This window comes from Pleurodeles waltl, chromosome 9 (genome assembly GCF_031143425.1).
Source record: "Pleurodeles waltl isolate 20211129_DDA chromosome 9, aPleWal1.hap1.20221129, whole genome shotgun sequence".
Lineage (NCBI taxonomy): Eukaryota > Metazoa > Chordata > Amphibia > Caudata > Salamandridae > Pleurodeles > Pleurodeles waltl.
Genome location: NC_090448.1, coordinates 964968454 through 964983107, shown reverse-complemented (window position 1 = coordinate 964983107; position 14654 = coordinate 964968454). Strand labels below are relative to the sequence as shown.

General features: G+C 44.2%; 1 protein-coding gene across 3 annotated transcripts in view; it reads right to left on the bottom strand.

Annotated features, from left to right (window-relative positions):
• Positions 1-14654, bottom strand: part of CEP128 (centrosomal protein 128) — a 722948-nt gene that overhangs the window by 536527 nt on the left and 171767 nt on the right. For all 3 annotated transcript variants that reach the window (XM_069208366.1, XM_069208365.1, XM_069208367.1), the window contains one exon: positions 10225-10311. In XM_069208366.1, the coding sequence (XP_069064467.1) occupies positions 10225-10311 (87 nt within the window). The remainder of the gene's footprint in view (positions 1-10224; positions 10312-14654) is intronic.

The following is a 14654-nucleotide window of genomic DNA, read 5'->3' as shown; positions in this document are numbered from 1 at the left end:
CACACTTTTATTTGTAGGTGATTTATCAGGATGCTGATGGGTATAAGGAAAAGGCACAGATTTCTGGTTTAACATTTCATTTTAAAATATTTTCATTACTGTTGGGAATGGCCCTTTCTGCAGGGTCATCTCCAGACTTTTTGCCTTCCACCCCCTCATTTTCAGACCTTGTTTTCGTTGAATGTACGACTTTGGGCACTTTATCACTGCTAACATGCATGTGCTCTCTGATTAGAGCATGATAACATTGGTGTGTCTACAATTGGCATACTTAATTTACTTTGAGGTCCCTGGTAAATTGCACCAAGTGTGCCTAGGGCCTGTAAATCAAGTGCTACTAGTGGGCCTGCAGCACTGGTTGTGCTACCCAGTACAGCAACGTCACAAACATGTCTTAGGCCGGCTGCTGCAGAGCCTGTTTGTGCAGTTTTAAACTGTTATTTCCACCTAACAAGTGTGCCCACTTGCCAGGCCCAAACATTCCTTTTTATTATATATAAGTTACCCCTAAGGTAAGCTCTAGTTAACCCCAAGGACAGTGTTCAGTGTATTTAAAAAGTTAGACATGTACTTTTTAGTTCAACATGCCCGAATAGTAAAAAAAAACTCTTAAATTAATTTTTGACTGCTGCAAGGCCCAACTCTCCCAAAGGTTAACATTGGGATTACCTTGTAACATCTTTTAAGTGTAATTCCCTACTGGGCCAAGATAGAAATATGAAGTTTGGTGTTTCTGGACTCACAATTTAAAATCACAACTTATAGTGAGTCGGATTTTAAATTGTAAGTCTGAAAATGCCACTTTTAGTAAGTTGGCATTTTCTTACTTTAACCATTCTGTGCCTCTGTCTGTCTTTGAATGTACATCTGGGGTAGATGACAGTTGGGCTTTGCACATTCCCTCTAGACAGTCACACACAAAGGGAGCTTGGGTGTGACATTTGCATCCTGGTGGCCCATCACCAGGCTGATGGGCAATTAACTGGCTTGATGGGGGTACGGAGCTTAGCACTGCCTCACTTACACCAGAATATGGCTATGCCTCTCCCCACACAAAGGGCTGCATACCGCCCTGTAGAGTGTCTGAAGCCAGGGAAGGAAGAGCAGAGACCTTGTTATCTTCAAAGGCCTCTTTAAAGTCTCCCCCGCTTCAAAGGCACATTTGGGTATGAGTACTGGACCCCAACCCCTGCAAAATCAGAACTCTACTGGAACCAAGGACACTCTGACAGGAAGGACTGCTGTGCTGCCAGGAGGGACTGCCACTCTGCAACTACATTGCTGTGCTGGCCTACTGCTTGCTGTGCTGCAAGAGGGGTTGCCACTTTGCTACTTGCTTTGCTGTGTTGGCCTGCTGCTTCTGGTCTGTAATGAGAAGGACTGGACCTGTTCTCTTCATCCTTGAACCCAAGATTCTACACAGGCTTGATGGTTGCCCCTTATTTTCTGCAGTCTCAGGAACATCAAGGACTTGCTGCATCTCTCCTGGTGCTGCTGGACTTTGCCATCTGTGAGTCCCTTCCTTGCCTGAGGTGCCCCCTCCAGTCCTAGGCCTCAAAAGTGGGTTCTGCAGCCGATTTCTGTAACAACCGACGCACCATGCTCTCAACATCAATGCTTTGGTCCATCAAAGATACTGTTTTAGCGGATCCTGCGTGGGGTCTGTAGCTAGGCTATCATCCATTGTGGTCAATCTGAACTTTGGATTTGCACTGGTCCTGCGTGACCTCAAGTAACCTTTTGACCACTAGTGACTTCTAAGCATTGTTTTCAAATTAAATCTTTAAAAATTCATATCTCAACGCCTACTTATTGGATTTTTTTCGTTTTGATCTTGTTTTAGTCAGATAAATATGCTCTATTGTCTAAACTGGTTTGCAGGCTTTTGTGGTATTTTCACTGTATTACTGTGAATTAAGTGTTGCAAAATTACTTTACATTTTGCCTCTTAAGGTTGTTTATCTGACTTATCCTGACTAGGACTGTGGTCCCTACTTGAACAGGGTGCATACCTCTGACAGCTGGAGGCCCAATTTGTAACAATTATCCAAATGCATAGCCTTACCGCCCTTACCCACATTCAGCCCCTCCACTCTCTTGTCAATTTTCAAACTTCTCCAGCCCAACCAGCCCATATTCACTCCCCTTCTCCCCTCATAGATACATCTGATCTCTCAACCGCACTCTTGTTTCTTTACCATCATCAAAGCTCAACTTAATAGGCACAGTAAAGCTAACTTATTTTACCAACCAGCCCTAAAGCCCACCCTAGAACAGCCAACTTTGGAAACATTTCCATGGTGTGGTTCTTTATCAGCATTACAGAGTTGGGGAACATGTGCGGCACAAACAGGTCTAAATCAGTCAGTGTAGGAGCATAGCAGAGACAAACGGAAACAAGTTCAGTACATATGAATACAGTACTTCTGAATAATAATCCTGTCTAACTTTACATCTGTGTATATTCTAGTTGGAGACATTACAAAGGTTGAGCCATAGGTTTGAAGAAGAATATTACTTGTATGTGTCAGCTTTTTATGGACTGCAGTGTGCTCTTCACCCAATTTATTTGCTTTTTATAACTCTTAAGAGAGTTGGGTGGGATAACAGTGATTAAAACCAGGCATGCCAATATTCATGATGTAGACAGGTGACTGCCTATTTTGTAAGCCAGTGATTCTTAACCTGTGGTCCGGGTAACCCTGTGATCTGCGAAGCCAACTCAGGGGGGCCACCACAATTTGAAATGTGAGACTAAGAGTCTCTCAGCAGATTGATTTGTGAGAGCAGTGCAAGTGCATCAAAAAGAATATAGAATAGCCAATGCGTGGCCTCAATTGAACTTAGAAAAGATCCAACCTTCGTACAGAATTATTATTTTTGTATTTGTTCATTAATAAAATAACTTAGCTCATCATTTGCGTGTTTGTTTGATGAATGTTTGTTTGTATATTTTTGAGTATTGTTATGTGGTTCAAATCATCAAAAATATTTCAGCCAGGGTGCCCAGCTTCCAGAGATAACTTAGTGGGGGGTCCCCAGATTCCAATAATGATTCAATGGGTCCCCTGGGTTTCAGTAATAATTAAGTGGGGTCCACATAAGTAAAAAGGTTAAGAACCACTGTTGTCAGCCATAAGTGGGGTTTCTTTTAACTTTTTTTCCCAGTTTTGTATAACACAACCCTAGTTCAAGGGCATTAGAGTACTTTATATCAATACCAGATTATATTAGATGTTTTTAGGCACAGGGCAATTAAAAGTGATTTACCCAGAATTACTAGATGTTGACCGAAGGCCGAGATTGGAGCCTGGTTCCCTAGTTGCAAAGTCAGAAGCAATAGCCACAAGGCCAGACCTCAGCCCTGCTTAAAGCTGCTTCCATTTCATTGCAAGTCAGTGGGAAAATTACATTACCCTATTTTTTCTAAATGTCTTTCCTTTTTCAAAATATGTGCATTTAAAAGACACACGGTTTAACTTATTGTTGAATGTCATCGAGAGGCCCATCCCACCACCACTTTCCATGACTCCAAACTGTCACCTTAATTGTTACAGATCACAAAAACAAAAAAGATAGGCCAGGATGCATGTGACAAATAGCAGAAAGGCAGAAGAAATAACACCTTCAACCTACACTTCCCTCCTCACAATATGTGCACCTGCAACCATGCAGTACACAGTCAGTTTGGATAGTAGATGTGCCAGGGGTGAATTTGCAGAGACAACCAGCATGCTTCGCTAAGAGTCTGTTCCATGCAGTATCCAGGGTCCGTATAACCTTTGGAAACACCAATATTACTGCAGTGAAACCGTTCCCTGAGCCACACACATTATTATTCCTGAAGCAGTTTACACTCTCAATTGTTAAAACTGAAGAAATTCATCACAATCTACATGCAGTAACTGACCCACCCTCTGTAGTTTTATTTAATGGCAGGATGTATGTTCCTGGCATGGTTTCAAACCATTAGCAGCTCAGTGCTGAAATCAATTCGAATGTGAAAGCTAGGGAATGGAACAACTTTATCACTGTTACCATATTCTCCTCTTCCTTCAGCTGCAAGGCAAAGCCTTAAGCCAAGTAAGAGCATAACATACCAAAAGGTGGGGCCACTGGGAATATGTCATGTTGCATCTTATTTTCGTACAATTATGGATTTGCCACACAATCCAACAGCAGCTGCATAATATGTAGATTGTCACACAAAAAACTGTTTCTAGCTGAAACGGATCAGAAGTTACTAAAATGTGTAAAATATGTTATTGCTGTATTTGGTTGTTAAACTGGTACTAAAGAGGGGAAATCTTAGTCCAGCCAATATTACCATGTGTAAATTTACAAAATGAGGAGTAATACTATCAAATGAGCTGTATTATGCCACATATTTTTTGCTACATAATTTAGTCAACCCTTCCACATAATTTGGTGCTCTCTTGACTCATAATGCCAGTGCTCCTGACAAAATGGCCTCCAGCCCCACCATCTGCTGTTCATAACATTTCGGAAAAACATTTACACACACAGAGTCTCGAGCTGGAACCAAACCTATTCGAAGTAGGAGTTTCCAGCTCATTTTGTATTTACAGGGTGAGCTGTAGGTCTGCAACCTGTTTCACCAAGCCACAAACACACTTTATTATCTAATACGTGCGCTGGGCCTCTCCTACGTACGTTTGCCACCCGGTCAGTTTTCTACCTGCACCACTAGTATTTTAATGTCACAGAGGGTGCTAAATAAGCAAAATCACCTCAAGTGGGTACTTTTAGAACTTTTCTGTGCTTACTTCAAACAGCAAATATAAATGGAACGCATGTCTAGAGATACAAAGAACTAGCTGCACCAACAAGGCTAAAAAACTAAAGGCTGTCACTGAAGTGTTTTCATGCTCTGCATTTACCATGATGCACTGGGGTGAATTGGGTACTGTGATATAAGACAGTGTGCTCCCACCCTCTTTTTGTTTGAAATGGTGGCTTGAGCTAATTAGCTGATAAGCTCTGGATGATGCATCTGCACCCAGTGAGTAGAACAGAGACCCGAGAAGACTTTGGACAGCATTTCCAGCACCCCAAAACAATGTGTTGCTCTGTACTGAAGAAGGACAACTATCTTGAAACACGTGTCTAGACACAGACAGCATTGGCTGCACTAACAAGAGTGAACAACTAAAGACTGTCACTGAAGTGTTATCATGCACTGCATTTACCATGATGTATTGGGGCTAACAGAGTGCTGGGATGTGAAGCAGTGTGCTCCTAACCTCTCTTTAAAATAGCAAGTACCTTTAAATGGGTGCTAGACCTCCTAGCTAATAAAGTAAACAAATGCAGAAAAGTCAAGTTACAAATGAATAACCACAAGACTATTTAAAGTCCTATTTAGTATCCTGTCCCAGATTTGCAGACTCTTAAAACAACAAATGGCCTGTGTTTCTCTATAGGAAAAGTGGCAACCCTACTCCTATCTCTCCCAAGCATGCGCCTTTCCTCTTCTGAGGCCTAGACAAGTCAATATTCCCTTCACACAGAGCAACTAATGGCCATTCAAAGAGGCGATGCTGAATTACAATGTGTCTCAGATGACGTCTGTCAAAAAAAACCTTTTGTGCATGGCTGCACAACTTGTGGCCTCAGAGAATTTCTGTGGCCCACTAAATTAATCTTGTGGCTGTACAGTAAGTACCTCACTTCCTGTTTGGAGCAGCGTGCGCGCTCTTTGAGCGTTACAGGGTGTGAATGAAAATGAATCTGCGTGGAGCCTAAAGGGAACAAAGTTTACAGCACAGGTTCTGCAGTGGCACAACACCTTGTAGAGCATAATGAAAATAGTTACTATGTTTATAGGAACCAGTTTCAGATACAATGAACCTTATCACACACATTTGTTACGGTGATCCTTTTTCGTGGCATTTGTGGCCTAATTGCTATGGTTTTGGACTCTCAGACCCTCATGACGACTTTGACGGTCTTCCATGAAGACCGCCAAAGCCACGGGTACCAGAAGACCGGCAATGCTGGCAGTCTTCCGCCCACCATATCACGGGTACTGCTGAATTTACGCCACTCTTTGGGTGGAAATCCAGCAGTAGTTGTGCTGGCGGGCGGAGGCGCTCTGGCGGTTACACCACCGGTCCCACCCCACCAGTTCGACACCGCCCGCCGTATTATGGGCCATAATACAGCCTGGCGGTGTCCTGCTGGCAGGGCACTGCCGGCAGTGGAAGCACCCCTTCCATTTCCCTGCCAGATGACTTTCTCCCCGGAACAGGTAAGGTGACCGTCCGACAGGGGAGGGGGCTGAAGGGTGGGGGGTGTTGTGTATGAGTGTGTGGTGTCTGCGTGTGTGCTTGAATGTGTGGTTGTATGCGTGTCTGAATGTTGAGGTGAGTGTGTGTCTGCATGCAAGTGTGTAAGCGTGTGAGTATGTGTGTTTAGATGGGTGTGAGTATGCTTGCTTGAATGTGTGTATGAATGTTGTGAATGAGTGTATAGATGTGTGCTTGTATACATGTATGAATGTTGTTGTGAATGCGTATATGGATGCAAGTGTAGGTAAATGGGTGTATGCGTGGCGTGTGTGGATGTCTGTGGGCATGTATGCAGGGTGGGGGAAGAGGGGGCTGTGGCTGAAGAGGGGTGGGGAGGCGCTGTGGCTGAAAGGGGATGGGGTTGCTGTGGCTGAAGGGGGGGGGGGTCTAGTGCTTGCTGGGGAGTGGGGTATCATTTACCGGTGACCGGGAATAAGCCTTTTCTGACACGGTTTTGATGGTGGTGATACTGCTACGGAAACCATGGCCAAAAGCCGGTTCCTAATACCGCCATCGGTCTTCTGTGGGCCGCCGGGTAACAGATGATCGTCTTCGGCCCACGATTTAGACCGCCATGGCGGTATGAGTGGAGATGTGGCGGCACTCATAATGTGGCGGTCTGCACCGCCAGCCTGTTGGTGGTGGGATCGCCTCATTTACCCTGGCAGTCAAAAGACTGCCAGGGTCAAAATGAGGGCCTCAGTCTGAAAGGCAAGGGCTCAGAAGTCTGGGTGTCCCTTAATCATGTACCTGCTTAAAGGGCTATTGGACTGGATCCTTTCAGGGTGCATTGTTCTAGGAAAAATATTTCTATTGCTTCTTGTTGAGCGAAGTTTAATTTGCAATGAGTCCTCGCTCATCTCAAATGATGTGCTGTACTCAGTAGGGCAGAAAATGTTAGGGTGAGATATTTCAAATCAAGAAAAATCTGTAAAGGATAGTAGCCATCATGACCATGTTTATTAGGTTCTACGACTGAGTTAGAAGACATGGGGCCAGTGCATGTAACACAGGGAGTTGGTGCAGTCAACACAAAGAGCATGCAAAACTTTCTGCTCAGAGGCATCATCCAACTGTTAGCCTGCATTGCAATGCAGCAGCAGCAGTTATTTACGTCATAGCAAGAACACAAATGGAGAGCATAAATGAGGCAGGTTAAAACAAGCATTTCAATGCAATAGGTTTCACATTTGCTCGAGTTAGAGCTATTAGCGTTGTGAATTCCTAACTGGACTTTTCTTGCCACACAAACTGACAATAAAAAGTACAATAGTTGACATAAGCGAGCTGATTCAAAGAGCCACCGCCACCATGAACGTGAGCGCAAAGGAGAGACACAAAAGGAAAAAGAAGTTCACTCGCAGTCAAAGTTATCGGAAAACGTGCAATTATCCATGTAACAGGGTTGGTGGCCAATGCGGTAACAAAAATGCATTTGGCCATGGTATTTTCTAAACAAATAGTATGGGGTGATACCCTCCACCTGTTGAGCACAGTGTCCAGCAAGGTGGCATTCCTTCTGCATGGGTTGGTTGCAGAATTGGGTCTCTGACCAATGGGCGATCTCCTTTTCCGTTTAAATTGTTTGCCAACTATAACCTGCTGTTTAGCTTGTCAAGTTATTCTGACATCTCGATAGGGACATTCATGTAACAGATTACTGTGGGGCAATTCTTTAGATTATTGCTCATTCTTTCAGGATTGAGGCACCATTTAGAAGATTCCAAGTAACACTCTTTTTAGCTTAATCTTAGTCTGGGGTCCAAAGCATTGTGCTACGCCAAATGTAAAAGGTGTAACATCTGTGGTTGAAACATGGCTTAATCGTGAGGTGGCAAAGTGGACTGGCAAGTGAAGGTCAGACAGCTATTAGCGATATGAGTGTCTCAATATCATGTAGGTATGAACAGCTGTCTGTGGGCATGAACTGGCTACCGCTGTGTGTGGCTCATCGGTCACTCGTTTGTGCAACAGGCAAAGTTGGCGTTTACCTAGAGTTGCCTCCGCAGGCAGGCGGCAGAAGCAGGTTTTCATTTCTATTGGGCAGGTAGGAGGTGGGATCTGCTTGGATGTCTCTGCATGATAGTTCAGAAATTACACACAGAAGGTTGCAATCTCTGTTGCTCATCATCCTCCCCATCAGAGGCAATGATTTAGCAACCCTGGGCAGAACGACCCGTTTCGAGAACCTAATGGTTACAATCTCTCGGCTGGCTAGGAGATGTCCAGGATCAGTCATCAAATGATTCCACATTATCCCAATGAAAGTTTGAGAAATCGGCCAGTCCTTCAAAAGGCCTCAATGAATCAGTCACGTTTTTGAGTAGCAGAATGCTTAACATATCTGTCATTCTGGAAGAAGGATCTGTTTGTTGAGAACTTGGTGGCTTTGCAATGCAGCATTTCTCAGACTTCTGGGTGATGAAGCATTGGGGTGGAGGCTGGTCACCCAGGGAACCGACAAGGCCTGTGGCAGGGAAAAAGAATGTAAAATTGTTCTTTATTGTTATGTCGTGTTTATGATGTGTAATGAATACAGACGGAGAATGGGTTATATTCTCCATTGCAAGAAGGGCAGTGAGTATGGAGTCTTTTTTGCAGGTTCAGCTGTATGGTTTAGCAAGGGTAATGTCTGGTTTATTGGGATGTGACTGATGCAGTCCCCCACCTGGTAAACTGCAGATTTAAGTATGCTCCGTAATCTGCATTTCACTCTAGCTGCTAGCTCTGGCAGAAGGCATTGTGACATCAGAAGTCGACTGTAATAACTTTTTGTAGTATTGACTAAGTGTTGCAAATTGCCTGCATTGCAGGATCCCTTGCATTGTAAATGTTTGTTACATAAATTACATCACAATGTAGCAAGATATCAATTCAGGAACTGACGTTATCAATTAATTCAAACAAGAATGTCAATCTGAGAACCAAAGAATGAAAGTCTTTGTAATTGTTTTGATTTTGTTATTACATTAGTATTTGGTGGTTCAATGAAAACATGGGTCTGTAAAGACATGAAATATAAAGTTGCGCCACAGATTTGTTGGGGAATGCGAAACAATGATGGTTTGGGAAAAAAAGCCAAAATATAAAGGAAGATGGTGAGATTATAACTTGAGCTATTTGCATTTAGCTGTGCTCAGCAAATAAGGTGTGGTTTACAAGAATTGATAATTTTAAAAAATACAGACCTAGACGTAAGTGTACAATAATTTATGGTTAAAAAGCAAGTTGTACTTGAGTACTCATTCTTCTAAAGCAGATGCCGTACCCATTAGTTCAGCAGACTTCCACTCAGCAGGACAACCCACTCGCAACCCTTTTCTAGGCCAGGACCCTTAATCTGATCTAGACATTCAGCACTCATTCAGAAAAACACTTGGCCACACCTAAATCAAGAAAAGGTATGCACAACGTCCTTTACTTGAGCAGGCTACTGCCACTCCACGAGCAATAATGTACTTATCTAAGCCTCATCATTCAGATGGTCTTACCCTCAATAGATATTCTCCATTTAACCAAATATCACAGAACTGAAAATATATACTCCTCTAAACCAGTCATTTCCATTTAACCAGATGTGCCCAACTCAAACACCCCTCCCCCCCAAATGACCAGGCCTGCTACACTTTGCACAAAGTACGAAACTCCTTAAAAAATCCTCTACTCAACAAGATATCATACATTGTCACCCATAAAGACACCGACACTGCTCTCCACACATTCTGCAATAGAACACACATGACAAATTAGCATCTATTAACCATCACATAAATAGTTTTTGGCTCCATCTGTCCCAAAAGGTTTCATGCACAAAGTAAATATGGTATATGCATTTTGGAGGTTTGTTCTTGTTCATCCCGAAGAAATCATTACCAACTTGAATTTAAAAGAAAATGAAAAGATGTTCTCATACCAGGCTTTTCTCAGTTTCAGACTTGATAAGCTTCGATTTAGCAGACTCCGCCATTTCGTCTGGTTTAGCGTCGCGTTTTTTCAAAGCCTTAAAAGAGAGTATATAATAAACCTGTAGCAATTCTTTTTCAAGCAACTTTCCCATTTACAACTGACAAAACCTGCAAAGAGTTATAATTTTGCTGCCATATTTAAACACCAGTGCTTTTCAAAAAGAGCAATTCTGCAAAATAAGTAGCCTTCATTTCTGTCAAGTGGCATTAGATTTTTTAATTTAACTAAGGCTTTCAACAAGGGTATAAAACTATGAAAACGGTAGGCCAACAAATCACAAGCAGTAACTTCTGTGGAGATCTTTCCCCAAGCCTAATCCAACTTTATGTACAGTGTAACAGGCCATCAGTACAATAGCCCAAAAAACCAGCAATGCACATCAAAATAACAACACGACTTCATATAATTTACAGTGTTCTTACATCCTTCGTATGTATAAAGAAGACACACAGAGGTGGATTCTCATACTATTACCTAAAGATGTGGTAGATTGAGTATTTATCTATCTGAGGGCTTAGAACAGAAAAAGAAAAAACGTCAAAATATAACCAGCCAGCATGCCACTTATGTCTAATATCGCTCCATCACATCTGGAATTGCTGCCACTGTGAGTTGTTGTCTCAATCAATTAACTTTATAATACATAATTTAAATATATTGATGAAGATATCACTGGAAACATTTTTTAATTGTATATCTTCGCTCATTTCCAGAGTTACAATTGCTTGGTCATTCAGTGGCAGAGTATCTAACTTTTTGTTAGGTTCATGAACAAGCAATCGTTGATCACGGTTTATGCATCACTTATCTTTTGTTTTTTTTCACTGAGAATTTGTTCTAGTAGGGGGTGAGGATAGCCGGCCAAGATGGTGGACATGTGATTGCACCGCTCCACTCTGGCCTAGGCTTTTATCATGTTTACCTGTTGCAGAGGGGGGCCATCCAGCCACAACACAGCCATTGGAGTGCTATGCATAAGGCTAGTCCTGCTGTGAGGATCCGGGAGCTGAGGAGGACGGGGCCTGCCTGACGGCCTAGATTGGGCTTGCTGCGAGGGGAAGAGGAGGTGCCTGATGCAGCGGCAGAAGAGCTGGGGGTGCACTGGATGCTTTTGGGGTGCCACGACCCACTCAGTGCCAGGACTTTGGAGTTTGGGTGCACAAGGGGCCAAGTTGGTGCCCCAACAGCGAGAGCACTGGCAGTGCTAACTGGGACTAAGAGGTGGTCTCTGCCCTGGCTTGACAACCTGCATGAACATGCCACAGCTGGAACAAACTACAGCTGGTTTCCCTCCCCTGCATTGCTGGAAAAAGCATCCCCATCTTCACCTACCTCAAACACAACGAGAGGTGCATGGAGAAACTCAGAGCCAAGCATGCGGGAGCCCAGCCTGAGGTGACAGAAGCTATGTCAACTGTAAAGGGAGAATTGGTGAACCCTGAGAAAATAGCCCCTCAAATAAAGCTTCAATTCGATAAAATACTGGCCGCTATAGTCGATAAGAAGACTACCCTCCAACAGGATATAGATGAGGTCTCAGTGGGATTGGGTCTGCTGAGGGAAGAACACCACAAGCTTGAAGATCAGGTGAATGGTGCTGAATCAGGACCCGAGGAACACCAGCCATCACAGCTGGAGATGGTACGGAAGATTGAGGCCTTATTAAACAGAGTGCGCACGCTGGAACACAGAGCCGAGGACACAGAGGGACGCGATCGATGTAATATCATCCAGATCGTGGACCTCCCAGAGGGCATAGAAGGCGAGGATATGGTATCATATTTTGAACAATGGAAGAAGACAGAAATTGCCCGCAAACCAATTAATGCCTTTCTTTGCTGTCAAACGAGCCCACAGCGTGCCTGCTAGATCCCCAGTCCCTGGTCGGCCATCATACCCTGTGGTAGCCAGACTACTCCATATCAGAAAAAGAGATACTAATGGTAGGCAGCGAGGGCAAAGGGCCAGTACACCACCAACAATGGATGTGTGTTGCTGTTCCTGGACTACACAGCTGCTGTGCAGACTAAAAAGCCTCCTATGTTATAGTGAAGAAAGCACTATGAGAAGAGGGGTTCCAATATTCGCTGATGGTCCAGCAAAGCTAAAGATCATGCTAGATGGGAAAACACATTTCTGCGCTGACTCGCAGCCAGCGTGGAACTACAGAGCAGGATTGAGCCCAGTGCACCCATGGCGAAAGGGGAGAGAAAACAAACGAACAGCCATGAGCTAGAGTATCCCACAGAAAGCAACCAAAAAGGAAGTGGAACAGGAGCATGCAGCTGCATTGCAGGACTGAGCCCAGTGCACCCATGGCGAAAGGGGAGAGAAAACAAACGAACAGCCATGAGCTAGAGTATCCCACAGAAAGCAACCAAAAAGGAAGTGGAACAGGAGCACGCAGCTGCATTGCAGGCAGTGGCTGAGCTAGCAAAACGATCTGGCTCCAAGTCGGAGCTGGAGCATACATCCGACAATCTGCGGACTCTGACTCAGGACACGCCACTGGCTAGAGAAGACTTGCCGGTAGTGAACCCACAAACGATTGATGACTTTGCTTGACTCTGAGTTGACCTGCCGCTTCAGTCCACTGAATGCGCGCTGGCCTATGGTCCTGCTGCTGCTAGATTACTGGGAGTAGGTGGAATCTCCATTGCTGGAGGAGCACATCTTATCGAGGAAAGCTTAAACTACTGTGAAATGTACTGCAGACCAAGAGCGGAGACTGTACAGAGTTGGACACATAAAGTTGGTGAGCCTGGTTTGATCAGCAAAACGCACAATGGCTTCAGAGGACCCCTCAGCAAGCTTGCCATTGCTAGGCAAGAGCAGGCTTTCACCCTTTGCCTCACCACTGGCAGCTCCTTCTCACTTGACCCCTTTTAGGAGTCTAGTGAAGGTCTGATTATGCCTCATTGTGTTGGTTACTGTAAGTTTGGGAGGCTGGCTGTTGCTGTGTGGCCCCGGGCATGGGGAGTTTGCTACCTGGAAGTTTTCTTCTTTTTTTTAATTTTTTTTTTTTTTCTGAGGGGGTTGATATTGGGAGGATTGGGAGGGGACAGATATTGACCCTGCAGGGTAATGCATGGATGTCTTTAATGTTTGAACTGTCACCATGGTCAACAAACACACAGAATATATATGCCTGACCTGGAATATTCGGGGGATGGAGTCAGCAACCAAAAGGCACAACATCCACAGGTACCTGAGATGCAGAGGAGTGCACATTGCCATGCACCAAGAGACACGCCCTTCTGGGGTGAAAGTGAAGCACTTACGCCACAGATGTTGAGGCCAACTCAATGCCCCCACTTACTCTGCTTACGGCATCATCTATACTTATAGAATAGCAAGACTTTAAGGCAGTGGTCTCCAAACGTTTTAATGCCGTGCCCCCCAGTTGAAAAATAAAAATCATTGGGGCCCCTCTCAGAATGTTTCACATTTATTTTATAAAGATGACAATGTTTAAATATGTCTAGACATATTTAAACATTGCAGTTAAGTACTGTTACCTTTTTAAAAATGCAATAACATGCTTCTGAATGAAACAAATGCCTGTTATCTGTATAATGCTTCTTTTGGCCAGTGTCTGGCACCACCCTGGGATCGCTTGGGGCCCCCCTAAAGGGGCCCACCCCTGGTTTGAAGACCTCTGCTTTAAGGCAATTGTCAGAGGTCATTGAATGGGTCAATCTAGGGAACTACATGCAGAATTACATGCTCAGGATGCCACACTCCACTCCACTGAAAACTCCCTGGGGCCGGACCAGACTTCACGCAGACTTCCGACAGGCACAAAAGAACAGTACAATGCCATGCAAAAAAAATTACGCTGTCATGATTATAAGACCTACATATCTAGAGCCCACTACTCAGAGGGCAAGTCGGAATGGCTCTTGGCATGGCTTATCTGCCCTCATTAATGAGGTTTCCCTACCAAACACCTGATATTGGCTGTGTTGATGCATATTTATTCCCCAGGTAAAAAAATAAAGAATTTCGAAACTACTATGAAACCCTGTACGATAGACAGGAGGCTCTTTCAAGGGACCTACAGGATGCGTTCCTGGACCGTTTCACTCTCCAAACATTGACACCAGATGCTCGGAAGAGCACTGAATGCCCTGTGACTGCTCACGACATCAGACAAGCCATTAAAGACCTGGCCTTGACCAAAACCCCTGGACTAGATGGGCTTCCAGCAGAGTTCTATAAGCCCTTTGCTGATATCTTAGCCACTAGACTAAAAGCGCTATATGCTGGCCACATATGTGTTATCCCACTACCTAGGACCACGACCCCTGGAGCCCCACAGTCACTGTGTTCCACCTCTATGTTCAACATAGACTTTGAAATACTGAGCAAAATATC